The 21,087-nt window shown below is 28.8% G+C and overlaps 1 protein-coding gene across 1 annotated transcript; it reads right to left on the bottom strand.

Moving 5' to 3' along the window:
- Nucleotides 1-1,873: 1,873 nt before the first annotated feature.
- LOC149883517 (ephrin type-B receptor 1-B-like) lies at nucleotides 1,874-21,062 on the bottom strand. Its single transcript, XM_090097598.1, has 16 exons — nucleotides 20,892-21,062; nucleotides 13,202-13,908; nucleotides 6,745-6,906; nucleotides 6,260-6,556; nucleotides 5,963-6,156; nucleotides 5,503-5,716; nucleotides 4,749-4,969; nucleotides 4,336-4,441; nucleotides 4,110-4,171; nucleotides 3,926-4,024; nucleotides 3,719-3,823; nucleotides 3,474-3,623; nucleotides 3,326-3,370; nucleotides 3,053-3,201; nucleotides 2,175-2,388; nucleotides 1,874-2,043 (listed from the first exon to the last, which is right to left on the bottom strand). The coding sequence occupies exons 1-16, from the start codon at nucleotides 20,903-20,905 to the stop codon at nucleotides 1,975-1,977; spliced, it is 2,808 nt and encodes a 935-aa protein (XP_089953724.1). The 5' UTR covers nucleotides 20,906-21,062; the 3' UTR covers nucleotides 1,874-1,974.
- Between the last annotated feature and the right edge of the window lie 25 nt (nucleotides 21,063-21,087).

Raw genomic sequence — 21,087 nt, forward strand, 5'->3', positions numbered from 1 at the left:
AATGTTAACATTTTACTACAGTTATTTGTTGTTACAAACAAATAACTGTAGTAAAACAAACAACTATTTGTTGTTACAAATTGGTTACTTATGAAGGAGTCGGAGTCGGGAGTCGGAGTTGGAGTCGGAGTCGATCTATGATAAAATCAAGGAGTCGGAGTCGGAGTCGGAGTCGGAACAGCAGCTTACCGACTCCACAGCCCTGCTAGAAAGTCAATTGTAACTGCACTAATAAAATGATGATAGTTCAATTTGTAAGGTTCGTGAAAATTATGCAACTGTATTGAAACAAAAGCACTAAACGAATTTGAAGAACTCATTGAAAAAGAACGGTCTAAAGAATAAAAAAGAATATCTAAGGGGATTTTTTTCAAAGATTTTATGGAAAATTAATTGAAGATTTTTGGGAGAGTTTTATGAGAAGATTTTTTAGAGAAAATGTTTTTGGAAGATTTTATGAGAAAATCTAAAAAATGTTTTTAAGGAGAAGATTCTATGAGAAAATTAAAAAGATTTTTTGAGGAAGACTCTATGAAAGAATTTATATAAGAATTTTTGGGAAATTTTTAATAAGAGATTTTTGGGAAAAAGAGAATTTTTGAATGGCTTTTGATTGCATATTGTTATTTGTATTTGTAAATTTTAAAAGAATATATACACAAGTAAAATACTTGACAGTATTTAACTTGTGTAAATATTCTTTTAATATAAACGAGAAGAATCCCCGCCCTCACATTATAAACGGCCTAAAAATGACACTTCTAGTGTAACTGTGGGAACTTGTTTAGTTTACATTTTAAAAAAATGTTATTTCTCTTGCATAAGTTTTAAAAATGCTTCAAATCTTTTAATTGTTAAGTTATTTTGCACGGTTTCCAAGGAAACAGCTGATTGTTCTTCTGTTAGTTTAGAAGCCAAACGTTAGTTTGATTATAAAGAATGTCTCTTTAAGGGTCTTTAACTCTTTCCCTACCACAAGCCGCTGACAGCGGCTTTTGTTTTTTTAATGTGTATTCAACTTTTATATATTTAAAAAGATCTTTTCTTTGGCTTTCTTTATATATGTATAGTTTGTTATGGTTTCAAACAGATTTATTACTTGAATTTCTATTAGTTTTGAATAATATGTGATCTTAAACTTTTTTTTTTAATTAAAGCGAAAAGTTTTTTTAAAAAAACTGCGGTAGTGAAAGAGTTAAGGGTATATCAGCCCTATCTATAAGGGTCTATAAGCGGTCAATAAGGGTCTATATATCGGGAGCAGAAAAGTTGTTAGTAAAAAAATTTCCGTTTTAGGAAACCTTGGTGATCTGGTAAATTTTGATTTTGAACATGGAAATTTAAGAGTTTAGACTCGCAAAGGCTGCAAAGGCTGCAAAGGAACGGTTAGTGATAAAAAAAAAATAAAAAATAGACAACTGATTTAATAATTGTTGTCAGAGTTTGTTCAATATCAATGGGTGGAAATCGAAGTAAGATTTTTATATTCTGGTTTTTTAAATTTTAAATATATTTCGTAACTTTACTTCAATTTTATTAAGGTCGAAAAAAAAAATCACTTGATTTAAATAGGTGAACGATTTAAGAGATTAAAGGATTAGAGATTAGAGGAACTCTCGACTCGATCACCCAATTTCTCGATCACCCGTTCATAAATATTTTTAAAAACTAAGACGTTATTTAAATTGGCTTTTTGGTCTTTTTGAAAAGTATAGTAAAATAATTTGCTTTTTTGCAGTGAAATCGATCAAGGTTTACGGTTTTTATTCAATTATTTCAATTTTACGCGTAGGAAAATAGCTCAAACATACTACAAAAACATTTTGCATCACACGCACACTTTTTTTTTTTAATGAGAAAAAACTCAAAAACCTAAATGTTAATTTATTTCTTTTATTATGAAAAACAAACGAAAGATAATTTTTATTTTCAAAATTTACAAATATTTCAGGGGATAGTCAAAAAAATCCCTTTTCACTTTGAAGATTTCTGTGACCTAAATGTACCCGTTTTGCTATTCATGCGTACCAAGTTGGATTCAACCTAAAAAAAACTTTGCAATTGACATTTTCTACTATCCTGACAAAAAGTATACAGAACAAAAAAATATTTTTTCATAAAGATTTAAATTCAATTTTAATTTAATTTAATTTAATAAAAGAGTTATTAAAAACCTGTGATTTCGTATTAGCGATCGCTTTGAATATTCTTCTTCTGTGCTCTAAAGATCCGATTCCTAAAGCTTCGAGATCGTCCATTGTCAACAGTAATATTTGTCTCGGTATAGCAAACCCTTGCTCTAAAAAGTTATTGGCATATCTGCCCATGTCTATTGCTTCTAACCATTTGTTAATTGTCTGCATTATTGTATAATCGAGGGCATCGTCTCTAATAATAAAATGTCCAGTTAAGTAAATTAATTGGTATATTTTACTTGATTATTCATTTGTTAATGAATTATGAAAAAATAATATATAAAATAATTTAAAAAATAATAAATAATGAAAAAAAGCAGATTTCATTCGAACAAAAAGATAATTTAGCAAACAGTATTTGGCAAAATGACTGGAATTTTTGTTAATTTGATGAAAGGATGGTAACCATGGTAACTTTTCGTTGTGTTTACCAAAATTCAAAGCAGTTTAGCTATTATGTTGAATAATCTGTTTTGTAACTGAGTTGATTTATTGGCAGGAAAAAAAACTTTCTCTCCTTATTGCAAAATAAGAAACAACTGGAAAAAATTTCTTGTAAATATCTGAATAATCTAAACTCTAATAATAACCCTCCATAATAATTCTTCCATTATATTCTCCAAAATTATTTAATTCTTCCATTCTACTCTCCATAATAATTTAATTTTCTTCCATTTTATTCTCCATAATAATTTAATTCTTCCATTTTGTTGCCGAAAACAGAAAAAGTTTACAAATTAAATGCCTGAATATAAAATCGTCAGTCATTTGAACGAAATTGGTTATTAACTGGATAGGGACTGAAAATTAAGACTCAGAAAAAAAAGTTTTAATGTATACTGAATAAAAGAACTTACAGTTTTACCACTGGTCCTAATTCATCCAATAACTCGGGAATTTGCAGCCAATCATCAATCCGATCTCGAATCGCACTAAACAACGGTCGTTTGGTTCTCTCTTTTTCCCAACAACTCAACATAAGATCGTGCACCACACGTGGACAACCCTAAAATTTATAAAGTAATCAATAATAAAAATAATAAAAACAATATAAAAAATATCAATATAAAAAAAATTGCAACTCATGAACAATAAAAACAAGAGTTAACAATAAGAAAAAAAAACTGTACCATAGGAGGAGGCAATCTGTATCCTGAATTCAACTTCTCAAGAACCTAAAAAAAAAAAGGAGATGCGTTTAATCAGGTTCACTGATTAAAATAGATAAGGTTTAATAAAAAGTAATGAAAATAAAAAGTTTTAATAACTTAATCCTGCCTCATAATTACTCCACTCCCAATAGGGTCTTTCACCATAAGACATTATCTCCCATAAAACAATGCCGTACGACCAAATATCAGAAGCTGTAGTAAATTGTTTAAATTGGATGGCTTCAGGTGACGTCCATCGAACTGGTATCTTGCTTCCCTAATATGGCATTTGAAAAACAGAACTCAAAAGCTATTTAAATAACCACATGACAAGAAATTGTCAGTAGATTTTAGAATATTTTAAAGAAATACCTTAGCATCTATTCTATCTTCAATTTTTATTTCTAGACTCATTCCAAAATCAGCTATTTTACAAGTTTTTTTTTCATTCACAAGAATATTTCGGGCTGCCAAGTCCTAATGCAAAGTGCAAATTTGCAAGATAAAAAATTTTTAAACATAATGCAATTCAATTCATGTTTTTATCGCAGTGACGATAATAGAAGAAAAAGAACCTACTCTATGAATAAACCCCATTTCTGAGAGGTATTTCATCCCAGATGCAATACCACGAGCCATTTCTAATAACTGCTCAATTGTGAACTGCATATCATGTTCCTAAAGTATATAATCATCAGTAAATATATTGTCATTTAAATTGTATAATTATCATATTAACCATTTTCTTGAGTACAATCTTTACCTTTAAGAATGAATCAAGTGCACCATGCTCCATATATTCTAACACTATTAAATTAGGCTCATCTAAGAAGGAAAACAGTAGAAACAAATGCTTTTGAGCAGCTGCAAGTAATGTAAATCATGTGAAACATTCTTATAGAATATTTTTACATTTGCATTAAAATGTTGAGTTTATCTTAGATTAATCCAAAGTTTTATATACAACCACTTTGTAACTTTTTTATTACCTTTTAACACTACTCCTTCCAAAAATATGACATTTGGGTTTGAAAACTGCCCTAAAATAGCTGCTTCACTTAGAAAGTCATCACGGTCTGATTTTGAAGCACCAGGCTGAAAATGTAACAGAGGAAAACTCTTTAGGTAAAAAAGTGTTTTGCATTTTATGTAACATGCATACAATGTTATGCTTTACTAAGCCATGTTAAATTCTGTTTTGGTGTAGTAAAGCATGCTGTTTGCATATAAATTTTAAATTTCAAAGATTTCTGTAAATTGTTTGTTGTACTTCTGTTTAACAACTGGAACTTTTTAGTTTTGAGCCAAATTGATGTTAATGAGTTTAAAGACTCATTAAAATCATTTTGACCAAATTTGTAATACAAATTTGTTAATACCTTTAAAATAGTATAAATATTACTTTTAATGCTTTGATAGCAACTGTCTCTTTTTCATTGCCACCCTTCAGCAAGATCCCTTTATGAACATCTGCAAACTCTCCGCTGCCTATTTTTTCACCAAAAGTTAGTTTTGACCTGTCTATCTCAAATGCAAACTCAGAAACAGCATCATCGACAAGTAAGTATGTTTTTGGGTCAACATACAAGCTTCCGCCAGAGTAAAACCTTGCAGGTAATTTCACTATAAAAATTCATAACAAATATTGAAACATTTTTTGCTGTTCATAAAAGTTTATAAGTAACTGAATGATAAGATTCTTCTAAACAAATAAAGGGAAAAAACATAATTCTTTTTCTTCTCCTCTTTTTAGGGTTTTGGTTCTTGATGATAAAATGGAAAATTATTGCATCTCAATAAAAAGTGTGGAAAAAGAAAAGCAGCTCATAACTATTCTAGCATTTGAATTATTACATGCTTTAGTTTTTGAACTCACAGACTTGCCAATCAAATAAATCAGTGTTCAAAGTACCAATAATCAGTCATTTTTAATGCTAAATCAAACTAAACTTTTATTTGGAACTCCTAAAAGCATTTTCAAGTGAATATATCTTTTTAGCTACAGTTTAATTCTAATAGAATATATTGATATAATATTAAATGCTTAGTAAATATTTCTTATATGTTGAAGTTAAAAGACTTTGTTTTTTTTTTTATATCAAACTTTTTTTTTTGAAATACCTATTCAACATTTTAAAAGTGCCTGTTCAACATACCTGTTCCATCTTCCATCCTGATAACTTGTAGGTATGCTGGATTTCTCCTTCTCCAAACACAAAATGAAGTCACTAAAACAGCCACAACAAAAACAATAATGCCCCCAGCAATTCCAAATGCTATCGCTGGAGAGATACCTCCAGGGACTTTAATCTCTCCAGTAAAGTCAGGTCCTGAGAATACCTTTCCACTGATAATCGCCTCAGTACCAATCTATAAATTGTTTTAAATAACCTTAATGCCATCATATGTCAAAAATTCAATTTTGCACCATCATGATTAATCTGTTCACTTTTATTATATATGTGCATACAATATTTACATATACATACAGGTATTTAGTCCAAATGGTATAATAACAATTCTTCCCATAAGATTTTATTTTTTATTTTTATTGGTACTAAAAAAGCCTTTTCTTATTGAACATTTAACATAAAATATCCATTTAAATGTTTTTACCCTGATGGAATAGGTTTTATCAAATGGATCTTTCTTTATTAAAAAATAAGTTTCTTTTATTCTCTCAGTCTTGTCACCATATTCAATAACATACATAAGATTGTCTGAACCAAGTGCAAACGGAGGTCTCCATTTAAACATAACATTTCCATCTGAGTCTGAAGTGTTTGTAACATCAGTAACTTTTCCAGGAACTAAATACAAGAGATTTGTTGGTAGAAAAAAAAAGGGGAATATATAAAAAAATATGCTTCTCCATGACATAATTTATATTTTACAAATGAAAAAAATCTTTACCTCCATATGCAGTTGTAATTGTAAAGCTCTCTTCATTTATAACTCCAGTTAAGCTTGTAACATTGTTTTCATTATAGATAATCAGATTATATTTAGCAAATGCTCCAAGTTTGTAAACTGTAACACTTAAGTTTTTTGTCTTTACTGGAAACTCCACTCTATCTGGAGGACAGTTAGTGCAATTGATCAAATATGCACCAAGCTCTAAAGATCCAGAATGGGGTTTTTCCCAAGATATTGTTGCTTGATCAGCTTTAACATCTGTTACTTTTAAACCACTGGGTTTTGCAGGTGACTCTATGAATCAACAAGAAATGTAATTTAGTATAACATTTAATTGAAACATTCACAACTAATTGACAAGTGATAAAGGTTAAGTGAATTAAGTATTTTCTTTATTTTTTAATATACTTTCTTCTTAATTCATTTTATTACATTAGCATAAGTAAAACAACATATGTAAAAACAAATGTGTTTTAACTAACCATAACAATCAGCTTCAGTTAAATTATTTTTTCCTCTCTCTCGGAAGAAGTTGTCTATGCATTCACAAGCTAAGCGAGGAGCAGTTCCTTTTTTTACGTTTCTACCGCATTTTAGACATGCATCATTCCCTTTATCTGGTTTGTATTCACCCTCCACACAAACTACAATTTAAAAAATATACATATATATTAGGGTACGTCTAAAGTTCTTTTTTTAAAACATGGGTAAAATATTGTTACGAGTTTGAGATGCACCTTAAACTCATGATCACATTCTTTTGAAGATGTTAATGATCAAACAATTTTTTTTAATTATGATTTTTTTAGTGATTTTCACAAATATTTTCTCTCCACAAATCTTATACAGCATTACCATCTCTAAGATATTCATGCCTTAATGGGTTGAAAATTGGTAATTGGGCATTTCTTGGGGTAAGGAAACAATTATAAGATCAATACAGTATTACAAAAATATGCAAATGAAAAGCTTCTAGATAGAGACATACTAACTGAACAGAATAAAACTAAACTACCAACTGTAACTTAATCTTCTCAAATGTAAATGCTATCAACAAAACTTCATTCATAAACTATGAAAAAAGCATTAAATAACTTTAACATTTCAAAAGATCTGTTAAGCTAACAATTTAAAACAACAAAGTAACATCTTTGCTCATGTGTAAGTCAAGAAATTATTGTCAAAATTGCCACTTTAATTTATATGAAGATCATTAAAACTTAAAATTAATATTCCATTGAATTGATTTTAATGTATATTTTTGGATTGTTGAGACTTAGAAGTAACCCCTGAATCTATGATTAAACATTTGTTCCTGAAATGCAGCATCAGAAATGCTTTGGACAATCAGTTAATGGTTTTTTTGTAGATAATGAAGTTGATCTGGAAGACAATCAAGTAAATTTGGAATATGATGCAGGTAATCAGGCAGATAAAGATAATGATTACACAACAAACTATGTTGGAAACTGTCACATACATGTTCTATGATGAGCTTTTTGATGATTTATTAAAACTTTAATTTTTTACTAAAAAAATGATGTTGAGTTAAATCCAAGCAATGCAATGGTAGAATCCTTGGCTTTTCTGATTTTCAAATTAACATCCAACAAAACTATTGCATTTCTAATTTTCTTCTCTGAAGATTGAGTACAGTTAAATGATGCAAGGGGCAGATTTTTCAAGCATTAATCTGAATAGTTTTTAACTTGGAATTGAACTAATATCAAAGAATATTATTCAGATGGTTCATTCAGAACAAAAACTGTGAAAATTTCCAAACTATTGTTAGCTATTACTTTTTTGCAACTAGTCATGGAAATTCTCTATGTGCTCCTCAAAAAGTTTAACTATTCAAGAAATATGCAACAGAAGTTATAGAGATGTTGAAGGTGAAAGTGGAATTTAAAATCCAGTTTAGTGAAAATAAAACAATTTCAGATACTCATTCTTTTCACTTTCAGCCAGTTACTCTGATATTAGTAAAAATTAATGAAGATGAGAACATTTCAGGCATATTTGCATGTACTGTAACACAATACCATCAAATTCTCCAAAAATCTAAGAAATGCAATTTCAGGTGGGTTGGTGTAGTTGAGAAAATTAACAAAGAACAAAATTGAAGCAGGTTTTATGCATTCTTATTAACCTAAAAAAAAAACTTTCAGTGGCCATAAAGAGAAGAAAAGTGTTGGATACCAGCAAATTTAATTTGTGGATACTTGCCAACAGCTCTGTATTAAAGAAGATAACTTAAAAATATTTTGAGTCGAATAACACTTTTTTATATACTTCTATTTACAAAAAACACTTGGGTCTATAAGTAAAACAAATTATTTAAATACTTGATATTAAATTATGCATTGTAATATTAATCATGTATTGTAATATTAATTATGTATTGTAATATTAATCATGTATTGTAATACTAATCATGAATTGTGATATTAATCTTCAATAGAAGAGAAAAAATTAAAGGTAAAACAACAACTTTTAAATCCTGTTTCATTTGGTTATATGCAGTGGTGGTATTCAGCCAGTTCGCACCAGTTCGGTAGAACCGGTTCTTAAAATTTCTTGAGTTCGACGAACCGGTTACTAACAAGTTAAAATTTAAAAAAAGATAACCGACAATAAATCAAACAAAAAAAAATAACCAACAAACTTTACTTATTGTAAACAAAAATTATGCATTTTTTTAACATTAATTAATGTACTGAACTATTATTAGTAATGTAACGAAAAGGTCTACTGATCTGATATAATTGTTATTTGTTATGTAAATGTGGGTAATTTAGATTTTTATTGCACCAATTAAATGATATAGTTGTGAAGTGTTTACATCATCTATGGGTTACTTTATGATGATCTGCTTTATTTAAATACAGTCTATTCTACATTATATTACATTGCCTTTTTATAACAAGATGCAATTTGTACGCACAACATTGTGGAAATGCAATGTATGATGTATGTGCAAAACATAGCAAATGGTTGAAAATGAATCACTCTGCTGATGATCCTTGTGCGAAGACAATTAAAACTACTAAAGATGATGAAAATCTACAGGCGACATGGCATTATTTAAAATAATTTCTCTTTGTATGTTATTTTTGTTCATGTAATAAATATTTATATAATTTATTCATTTTTGTAATAATTTATTTATTTATGTGTTATTTACTCCTATATTATAAATATTTATATAATTCGCTTATTTTTGTTAATGTGCAATGTTCAATATAAAATTATTAAATTTCTCTTGATGAAAAATGTCTTTTTTTTTTTTAATAAAACTGTCCCAGATTCTGTTTTTGGTCTTTAATTTTTTTAGTCATTATACCGAACCAAAAATTTTTTGAATCCCACCACTGGTTATATGTATAAACATTTTTACATTTGTAGTTGCAGTCTAGAAAAATGGTAATTTTCATGTTATTCCAGGCTTTTTCTAGCCTGAAAATTACCACCAAAAAATTGCATTTGCACTTAATCATGACTCTAGAAAGCTCTTGATTAAAAAAAAAAGAAAAAAAAAGAAACTTTCAATAATTAACAGCTACACTTTCCTAATAATCTACTAAATATTGTCACACATCATATTCAAAATTATATCGTAAGAAAACAAGTTACTGATATTTCACCATAAAAGTAATTTTTTGAATTTGTTATTTACTTATGAAAATAAATGATTAACCAAACGTTAAACAAAAGAATTATTTTATGTATAAAGCTTCAAACACCTAAAGTGAATTAAAAAATAATATTAAGACTGCTCATATTTATGACTGTGAGTGTAAATATGTGACTTAATGGATTCCCTACCTAAAAATAATCAGTTACTAACTCGTTAGAAAAACATAAAATTCAAAAGGCCATAATTTTGAATCTCTCAACTCTTTTGGTTCATATTTTTAGAAAAAAACAAACTGAGTGACAATATGAGGATGGAATTAGAAAAAAAATTTATTACTCATGTTTTAAAAATCAGCTTTTCAGAAAAATTATTGTCTTATGTTATTTGTTCATATACTTCAGGATTCACAAGAATATTATAGTATTTTATCTTCTGAAATAAATGAAATATTATGTGGTCTATACATCTATGTATTTTGGACAGTGTATCATGTGCAAACAAAAGTGCATTCTATAACAAAACTAAATTGATGAATATAACTCTAATATAACACAAAAGTATATTATCTTTATAGATTTATCTTTGGTGATCATGTCTAAGACAAATAAATAGTTAAGAAATGTCTAGAATAAGTCATTAAAGATGAATGCCTTTGCAACTTGTGTGGTTCCAGTACTTGTAAGTGCAAGGTCTAGAATAGCAACTACTTCATTGATTTTAATATTATCAATATCATAAAATTTTGGGAAAGTAAATACATTTTTAATGTCTTTTCTTAGCTGGAATTTTAGGTTGGTGTCTTTGAGACAGATTTTTCTGTTATCCTTTGTAATACTTTGTAATACTTTTCTGCTACCTTCTTCTTTTCTATTTACAGTTTGACAAACTTTCAAATAGTTCATTTCTTTTTGATATGCCAGTCAATACCAGAGTTTTGTTACAGTTTGTGATCTTTCTTTAGTGTTTCTTTCAGTGTTTTGTGATTTCTCTTTTGGTTACAAGGTGACCAGCTTTTAGAAATGGTCATATTTCTTTTGCTGACCAATGGTAAATACCATTATTGATCTGCTGACTTATGTCTTTGGTAATTCTATCCACAAAGAATACTGATATGGGAATCGTTTTTGGAGCTGGTAGATGAGAGATATCACCTGGATTGAATGCCTCAATTGCTGATGCTTACTGGTCAGAAAAATTACTTAAATTGCTAGTTATTGGAGTATGTTGAGCAGAAATATCATCTGTATTGCTAAACAAAGTGACTGAGGATATAAAGATGTTTCCTGAAGCTGTTCTATCAGAAACATATGAACACATAAACTCCTTGTCACAGAAAACATGTGGATGTTTTCAAAACATTTTGAATATTCTGTGAAGAAAAGACTCTCACGTAAGTTATATTGCCTTTAGAGAATTTGGATGTATTTTTACAGAGTCACAAGCTGAATTATATAACTTTTTCAATGGCCCAAATACTAATCTACCAAGTGATTGGAATTTGCAGCTGCAATCGAGTGGTAAGGTTAGGAGCACCATGTTATTTTCCTTAGCTTTGTCCATTAACTAGATTAATATATAGCTTTCATGAATGTCTATTATCAAAAGTACTGAGAAGTCAATACTGGCATGGGCATACTTGACAAAAAAAGTCATACCAATTCAATAACATTTCTTTATTTATCCAACCCACTAGGCCTAACATCAGTTTGTATACCAGTTGGTGCACCTCTTAAATATCGCTGCAAAAGCAAACACAAGGAAATATTATAGAAGGTGATATAGTGCTTCCAAGAGCATTTATATACTGCACCATCATGACTAAGATTCCCTATTCTGCAGAAGTGATCTGTACCTTTACCAGTAATCATAACCCCAGTTTAATCAGTATTGTATGGTAGTGTGCAAAAACACTGCAGTTCAGTGCAATCAGCACTGAATTATAGTGTTTTTGCACACTACCAAGATTTTTGAAGCAGGCATCTATATTTCTATGATTAAATATAGTTATTCAACTTAGACTGGTTCCTTTAGTTGTACAAATAGATAGCTTTGTATGCTTTAAAAAAAAGTAAAACCAGTCAGTCCCAACTGTTGCATTCTTTGTCCAGTTTTCTGATGGTTTGATACCATTTTTAACTCCATATTGATAAACCAGTTGCTTAGTTTCATTTATATTAAGTCTATATTGTACAGAAGATGCTTAAAGAGGATAAGAAGCAAGTTCATCTTCTTATTCCCTACTAAAGATCTACTCATATTGTTCATCAAAAATTCTGCAAGTATCTGCAGCAGCATTGTGCTAGTATTTGATGACCTTTATCTTTGTGCTTCCATCCAAAGAGGCAGTTTTTCAAAATTGACAACAGCCACCTCTACATTTTATTGTGGTAGCATCATGCTTGCCTGGTTTGTCTATTTTTTTGTAGTTCCTTGGCATCAGAAGAAAAATTCAAAATGTCTTGTTAATTATTAAGTTATTACTTAACTCAATTATTGAAAAATAAAGATTTAATTTTATTAACATTGTAAAAAGGCAATAGATTACTATTTTTTTTTAAACAAAATAATGATCATAACAAAACTAATATAGGGAGGAAATTAAAAATGAAGTGAAATAGAACAGTGTTCCATTTCAACCTAATTCTACTGGACCATATCACCCCATCACTAGTAGCCATGACAAATACTCTATTTTTTACAATTGGCTTCACCTGATCCTTACCATAATTGATCAAAAAAGTTAAATGTTTGAGATTAAATACATAAAAATATATGTAAGCAACAAAAGAATACTTACTGTTAATTATACCTTCAAAAATCAGGCCGGTCATAAGCCCATGTTAATATAATATTTACATCAGTATAAATACATCAGGCTGTCAAATATTTTCAAACATTTTGTTTGTTTCTCAACTGAAAAGCTTAATAACATGGCATAGTTATTGAAAACTTATCATAGATGTAAACAACATTTGTGTTTCTCATTATTTTGTTGAGATAAATCCACCTCATACCTTGTCCCATCCTACCCCAGTCTACTGCTCTGCTTGTAACAAGCTAGAAAACAGTTTTTGAAAAACATTTTAGAACACAACACTTTAGGTAGCCTGACACAAATATTCAGAATATTCAGCTGAAAAATAATTTCATTCTTCCAAATGTATAGTTGTTAATAGTATTTTTTTTTATTATTTATTGTTATCATTTTTTAAATACATCCCCACTTTAAGTGACATCTTTTTCAATAATAATGATAATAAAAACAATAAACAACTGCTCACTAGTTAAACATTTTTTAGTACCTTTGCATTCTGTTCCTTCTTTAGAATACCCTGGGTTGCAAACACATTTTCCTGAAATAGTATGATTTCCATTGAACTCACATACCATTTGAAGGGGAGTGTCATCAAACAAATTTGCATTATTTGCACATTTACCATCAATGATGAGTTTTTGATTTGTATCAGGTGCTGGTTCAGCTGAAAAAATTACAAGCTCTTCGCTGACTTCTGGACAACTTTCATATTCAACTTCAAATTTATCAATTGCTCCTGAAAAACTTCCTTTAGAAAATCGAAACTGAAAACCGGTGTAACTACCCAGACCATCCACTGTGACTTCATAGATGTTTGTGATGGTAGAATTGTATTCCTGTGCTGGAATAAGGGGTAAATTTGCAATCTTTTGATAGTATTTTTCTGATTCCGTTTTATTTCCTCGATAAAACTCTAATGTTATATTTTCAGTTATAATTCTTAAACCAATTTTTACAATAAGTCTATTTATTTTTTTATCATTTGACCAATATTGAGTTTCAACACTGCAATTTTCTTTTACATCTTTATTAGCCATCATCATGTTATTTGATTCATACAATGCATTACTGCAAGCATCATTAACAGTCCAACTTTTAAAATTAGTTCCTGGTAAACTAGATCTTTTAGCTGAGCATGGTATAGAAATCAATGTAAAAGTTAGAATTGTGTCAAAGAGAAGATGATTTATTGAGCTAAAAAAAACAAAAAGCTTTTTAAAATGAATTTAGTTAATTTTTTATTCCTTTATCTCCTAAATAAGTTTGATTTAGATGAAAAACAGCATCAACCTTTTTACTTTCTTTTATACCTGCATATGCATATATTGTTGAATTTCAACTTGAAGAGAACGATTTGAAAATTAAACAAACCCTCAGAAAAAATTACATGATAGTAAAATTTTACACATAAATAGGTAGCATATCATGGATGTCAGAATGTGACATGTTAGCAAAGGCTTTTGAAGAATAATGCAAGCGGAGCACTTGTCTTCACTTTAAAACTATTTTGCTAATTATGAGAAGCTAAAGAAACCTTCAGGATTAATAGAAAAATAGCAAACACTAACTTTACATGCAATACTTTCTCAAAAAAAAATTTTAAGAAAGATTTTTCTGATTAGTTTGCTTTCATTTTAAATAAATGATAATTTTAAAAAAATGTTCTTATTAGGATATTTAATTATTAAATTTCTTTCTGGCTTTTTTCAGAACCCAGAAGTAAATCACTCAGGATATGAAAAGATTCAAATTTAGATGCATATTTGACTTCAAAACATTTTTAAAATTAAAGTAAAAAACTCATTCATTTTGCTATAACTACAGAGTACTGTATAAGGCCTAGATTTGTGGCAGTATTCTATTACTTATGTTATCAGTATTATTTATACCATCAGTATTATCTTTAAATTATATTTTATGAGTCTGGACAAACCATAACTTTACACAATCGGAAATATTCCTTTTTTTTTTTTTTCTTTTTTTTTGTTTTAAGAAACCAAGCAAAGTTTCTTAATTTAAGGGTACTTTTTTCCAACTTTAGTATTAAAAGTTTCTTAAGTGTTTCTTAAGTTTCGGATCATCAAAAGAGAGAAAAAGTAAAATGAAATTTGAAAACATAATATAATCCTCAGGTTTGTCCCTGAACAGAACACAAATTCAGAAACATTCCTCGAACTCTTAATAAAATAAGTTTCTTATCGAAAAGTAACTTAGTACTAATAGTTTCTTAAGATTTCGGGGCTTCTAGTACTAGTTTCTGCTAATCAAGTTTCTTGGAAAAAAAAAAAAAAAAAGTGTAGTTTACATTTTTTGTAAGGTGTAATTCAGAAATGTTTGTAAAAAGAAAAAAGGAAATCCATATTTCTTGTATCAGCGGACCAACATTGGTCAATCTCAAGTTGATATAACGAACAAAAATTTGTTTTAAGTTTATTACAGTTTCAAGTATACAGTTTGAAATGAGTAGAAAGTAGGTTAAGAGCTTTGTTTTTTGCGGTGATGTTTTTTTTTTTGCGGAATTCATTTTTTGTGGAAAAAATGCTTTAGAGTACTTGAGAAGTTCAGAATAGCTCGCAAAATGTGTGGAATGTGTTATATGACCATTCTGAACAAAAAAAAATGTAACTGACTTAGCATTTGTCTTTTAACGATTACTAAATTGGAATGATTGAAATTTTCCTTCGATAAAACAAAATTTGCTATTATTCAAGATTATCGTTTTTTTTCCACACTTTATGAATTGACGATTAAAATAAACTTTCTATATCTTTGATTCCTCGATGGGAATTTATTTTTAATTCAAGTAATAAACGATTTTAAAGTTGCGTAAACATTGAATCTGTTTTTTGAGATAAAGAAAAATCTGTTGTTTGCGGCACTCTAACTTTCTGAAGACCTTTTTTGATAAAAGTGATTTAAATGATTTACACTACAAATGATGGGAAATCGGGACAGTTTTGATGAATAGGAAACAACAACCGCCGCTGCACAGTGACTCAAAACAGCAAAAAAATGGTAATAAACCCCTTACAACTTTTCTATAAATTAAGTGCCCTTTTTTAAATAATATTAAATTGCAATAATTTTTTATTTCAAAAGTATAAATAATTGTTTGATAAAACTTTTATTTTGTATTTTATAGTTAAAAGAAGTAAAAAAATTTGATAATATTTTCAAAGAAATCTGAAAAATGTGAGATTTTTATTTAACTAAAAAAGAGGATTTTTAATTTAAATAAAAGTGTATATTTTTTTTGAAAGATAATCTTTTGGCTCTATATATTTCAAATTTACTCAATAGAGAAAAAAAGTCTGATTTTTATGTTTAAATTTAAAGACTTTTCTAAAAAGTCCCAAAAATATATACATTTTTTCTAGTTAATTAACATTTCTACTTTTAAATTATAAAGGGATTACTGCGGTCTCCTGCGGTATTGGAAGTTATTAATGCTTGGAATTTATTCTTTATTTGAGTTATAAAATTGAAGTTAAAAAGTATAAGCCAAAAACAATTGAGGAAAAATTATCTGTAGACTTAAAAAAAAACAGATTCAGGTATTTTTTAGAGAACGGCTAAGCTTATATGTTGACATGCCTAAAACTGGGTCTGGAAATACCAATGACGGCAATACTGCCAGAAGAGCATTTAAAAATAGTAAAGTTTTTTCTGAAATTACTAAAGTTGATTGTGATATAATTGAAAGATTGCATAATATTCTCATAACCATATCTTGTGGATAACCTATTAATATCAATGAATTAGATTTATACTGCACTGAAACAGCTAAACGTATAGTGAGTTTGTACGACTGGTATATTATGCCTCCCACTGTACATAAAATGCTGCTTCATAGTTCTTCCATATCACATAAATTACCTTTGCCAATCGGGGTATATTCGGAAGATGCACTGGAGAGTTTAAATAAACAGATAAGAAATTCTAGACTTAAGCACACGGCAAAAATATCAAGGTTAAACACAATGATGAATCAGATGCACTACCTTCTAGTAAGATCAGATCCAAAAGTATCAAGCATATCTTTTAGAAAACATAAGAGCTATCGAAGAAAACCGTTACCAGATGAAGTTATTAAATTAATTGTAATGTAAATAATAAAATGAATGTAATAAAATACAGTTTTTTTTTTTCCCTATATATCAACCTCCTTTAAAAACCATTTTTATAAAAATATCAAGTAGAGTAATATATCAAGATAATGTGTTTGTCTTGAAGATTCTAAAACTTGAAAAAAAAAATTTTTTTGTACGCGTACACCTTAAACGCGCGTATACGCGCATAAGCGCGCGTTATACGCGTCGAAGCCACGCATAAAAAAAAAATTTATTAATAAATTTGAAATCTTTGACCCAAAAATTATTATTTTGATATATAACATTATTGATTTACGATTTATGTCAAATTTTATTTCATTTTTACCGTTTTTTGTTCGTTCTGAGTCACTGTGCGCTGTATCTCGAAAATGTAAGAAATATGAAATTCTTTCTCTAAAAGCAAACTTGTTAAAGTTTCCGAAGGAACTTTAATAGTTTATGCTGCCTCTAAAAACGGATGTCACACTAAAGCAAACAACTAGGTAGCATTTAAAGAAGCAACAAAACGGAGGTCTGAAGGAAATTGGTCCTAAAAATGTGTTCACTGAATTTAAAGAACATTTGGTTGCTTGGGTTAGTATGTCATCTGATTTTTAGGGCGAACCAAAAACAAAGTACGATTTAATTAAGGTTGCTTTAGACATACGAAAACTTTGTAAATCTTCCGATACTACACCGTTCAAAAATGGACTTACAACTAAATATTGGGTAAAATCTTTCCTTAAAAGAAATCCTTGAATAGTTCTTCGTACTACTGAATCTATTAGCGGAGCAGTAGCAATGGTTCCAGCCAGCAGAATCAAGAGATTTTTTAAATATTTTCACAACTTTTTAAAAGAGATTGGTTTGCTTCATGTCCCCTTGATCGTCGAGAAGTTTCAATCGTTAAGATCGTTAAGATCGTTAAGATGCTTACTTATTAATATAATATATTGATACTAATATATTATATTAATATAATATATTGATGAGACAAGTTTTGAATTAAACCCGAGCATAAAGAGATTTCTTTCAAGGAAAAGTGCGAAAAACAATCAACAAAGTTAATTCATCTAGACTTAATAAATAACATCATTGCCTACCATTGCTTTGGAGTTAATGGTTCTTTGTTAAAAACCTAAGTTATCTTGGAAGTTAAGATTACTCGTCTACCCCCACCCACCCACCCCCTCCTCTCGGCGGCCATACTCGAATGGGATATCTTGTTTATACTTCTGGAACTGTCAGTGGTGATTTTCTATTCACTCAAACTGAATCTAGGTGGCAAAACCAACACTCTTTCAAAGATTATATTCAGTGAATTGATGAGGAATTGAAAGATGTTGCACGTCCTGTATTCTTAGACAATCATCCAAATTACATTACTGTTCATTTTGTTAAACTAATAAAGATGGTAAAAGCGAAAACAAAAACAAAGTCATCTGAACTTGTTGCTAAAAAGAAGCGCGTAGGATCAGCTAACATTCAATAACATGTATTTTATGTCTTTTGTGAAATTTTGAACATTTTAAGAGACTAAATTAGAATTTCTCTAGAATTTCTAAAATGCGATTAAAGCAACTTAACCGTAACGTTTCGTAAACTTTTTTTTTTTTTTTTTATAAGAGTTTAATTATGGTCAATTTTTAAAATTCCGGTAAAAACAAATCTTTTTACCAGAAAAACAGATTTCAAATCGCAAAAATGGATTTGTTAGTTCACTTTTTTAATAAGACTGTTAAGGTCCATTTCAATTGGAATAGTAACGTGTATAATACTTTCTTTACGACACATTTTTTGGTGCACATTTCGTTTGAAAAGAGAATTTGACTCAAAGTTTATAAGTGCTGAAAGTTTCTATGAACGGAAATACCGCAAAAAAACAAATATTTTACCCTACAACTAATTTTTGAATTTGAATTCCACCCTTAAATCTGTTTTACCGGTACCTGATGCTGTTTTACCGGTACCGAATATATACTGGTACCGTACGTATGTGACCGACTGGGAGAAAAGGTACCAAAAGTGCGGGATGGAGTTAAGAGTGTCAATATAATCACTGTAGCCATTGACATTAATGTAAAAAAATTCACAATGATATTCCAACAAATTTCAGAGATATTAAATTTATAATTAGTACTATTCGAACATACATTTTTTGCAAAAACGGCTTTAAAATTGTAAGATAATGTAATTTGCCAAAACTTCAAACACAGTAGATAGTTACTAGTTAAAATTTGCCCATGCATTCAAATGCCTATTGAAAATAAACTTGCAAAGAATTATCTATAACAAGCTGTAATGCTGTGTATTATGTTGAAAAATTTTTTAGTTATGCGGTTACTTTTATTTCGACCTATCAGCGCAAACAAATTATGAGTAAAGCTGCTAAGTCAAAAAACACTTAACATAGGTCAACAATAAAAACTAAGCAAAAGTAATGCTAAAATACTAGCAATCTTTATTGGTGTTGGCTGAATCCGCCTCTTAGCCTTCTTAATCTCATCTTTTCTCAAGGGATACTGCGATCCCAGGTTCCTGTGACCAATAGCATGGATAAAAATAATGCAAAATACTACCCCAACACTTTCCCAATAAAAATCTGTTTTACTGCCCAACAAAAAAAAGAAACTTTTTAGTTAAAGTTCTTGGAAATATGTTTTAAAATTGTTTCAAATGGCCCCCCGGTCTCCCCTACCGCAAATTTTTTAGTAGAATAATAAAACTTTGTATGTTATTGTATAAACATACAAGTTCGTTTTATTTCAAAAAACGGACAGAAATTTGCACATTATGCATTATTCGTTATCAACTACAAAACCAAATGCCGACGGTTAATGTTAACCGTCACAGCGTCATTATGTAAATTATCCGTGTCATTCTGTAAATCATCGCAAACGGTGTAAATTTTTTCACAAACAAATATCATAAATCTAAAATAGATTTTCATAGTACTTAATGCAAATCTCTTTTTACACAAAATCCGATCATCTCTATTTACACAAAGTATGATTACCTTTTGAAAGTGATCAATCGGAAAAAATCTAAAAACTAAAGTCCTATTATTTTGTTTACAATCTGTTGTCATGACACTAGATTTCTCTTAACACTATTCAACTTACATTTCAGCAATAAATTTTAGAAAAATGAAGTTTTGACTTTGAATATTTATTTATTTATTTTTATTATCTTTCAAACATAAGCATTAACTGCCCAGTTAGTACAAAGTAGACCAAGCTGAACCTCTTGTATTTTCTCTCAAACAAGATACTTTGAAACTTAGAAAAAAGATTTACGCTTTTCGTTAAATGCGTTGATAAAAATAGTCAGAGTTTGATGTTTGGTTTTCCTTGTAGAAAAGTTTACTATCCATAAAGACGTATACTTCCCTGAAAAGTAGGTGTACCAACCTGAATGGCTTCTTTAGTTATTGGAGTAAACTTGAACAACATTTGCTTTTTCTATTTTTTAAAACAGTATTTTGCGAAAAGAAATGACTTCCTCCATTCATGTTTCAATTAAAAGAAGAGTATAGTTTCTCACTACAAACGCACTAAAATTATGTTACAAACGGCAAAATACACTCGTTCAAGCGTGATTGTTCTGATTCTTCGTATATCTTATAAGGTATTTCATATAACTTTGCTTTAAAGTTTTTATTTGAAATTAAAGTTTGGTTAAATCTCAAAGAAAAAAATTGAGCACTGGTATATTTACATAAGTATATATATGTATATATATGTATATATATATATATATATATATATATATATATATATATATATATATATATATATATATATATATATATATATATATATGTAAATATGTATGTATGTATGTATATACATATGTATGTATATATAATCTATATATATATATATATAAGCATTTGTTTTATTTTTCTAAGAAGTTTTTTTATAAATTTAAACTATTTATAAAAGTAATAATTAAAAAGTAATAATTAAAATGATATTGCAAGTATTAATTTTTTTAATTTTTCGTTTTTCGTCACCGGCCGAGTTTTCGAACAAAACTGTTATCATTATTTAGACGATTAATTTAAAACAAAATATACGTTCTTACCATATTGTTCGCATGACATAAAGATGAGATTCGTAATTTTTAACTACGATGTTAAAATTTGTTTCTAAAAGCCTAATGTTCTTGTTTGAAAGTTTCTTTGAGGCAAGTTTTTCAATATAAAATAACTCGGTATCTTGTTTACTTTTGCTCAATTTTAGCCTTAATACTGAAAGATATAAAAAAGATGCTCGTGCAA

The sequence above is a fragment of the Hydra viridissima genome, unplaced genomic scaffold (assembly GCF_058129835.1).
Source record: "Hydra viridissima isolate aposymbiotic clone 2 unplaced genomic scaffold, HvirCarnegie_v1 scaffold_9, whole genome shotgun sequence".
In the NCBI taxonomy this organism is placed as follows: domain Eukaryota; kingdom Metazoa; phylum Cnidaria; class Hydrozoa; order Anthoathecata; family Hydridae; genus Hydra; species Hydra viridissima.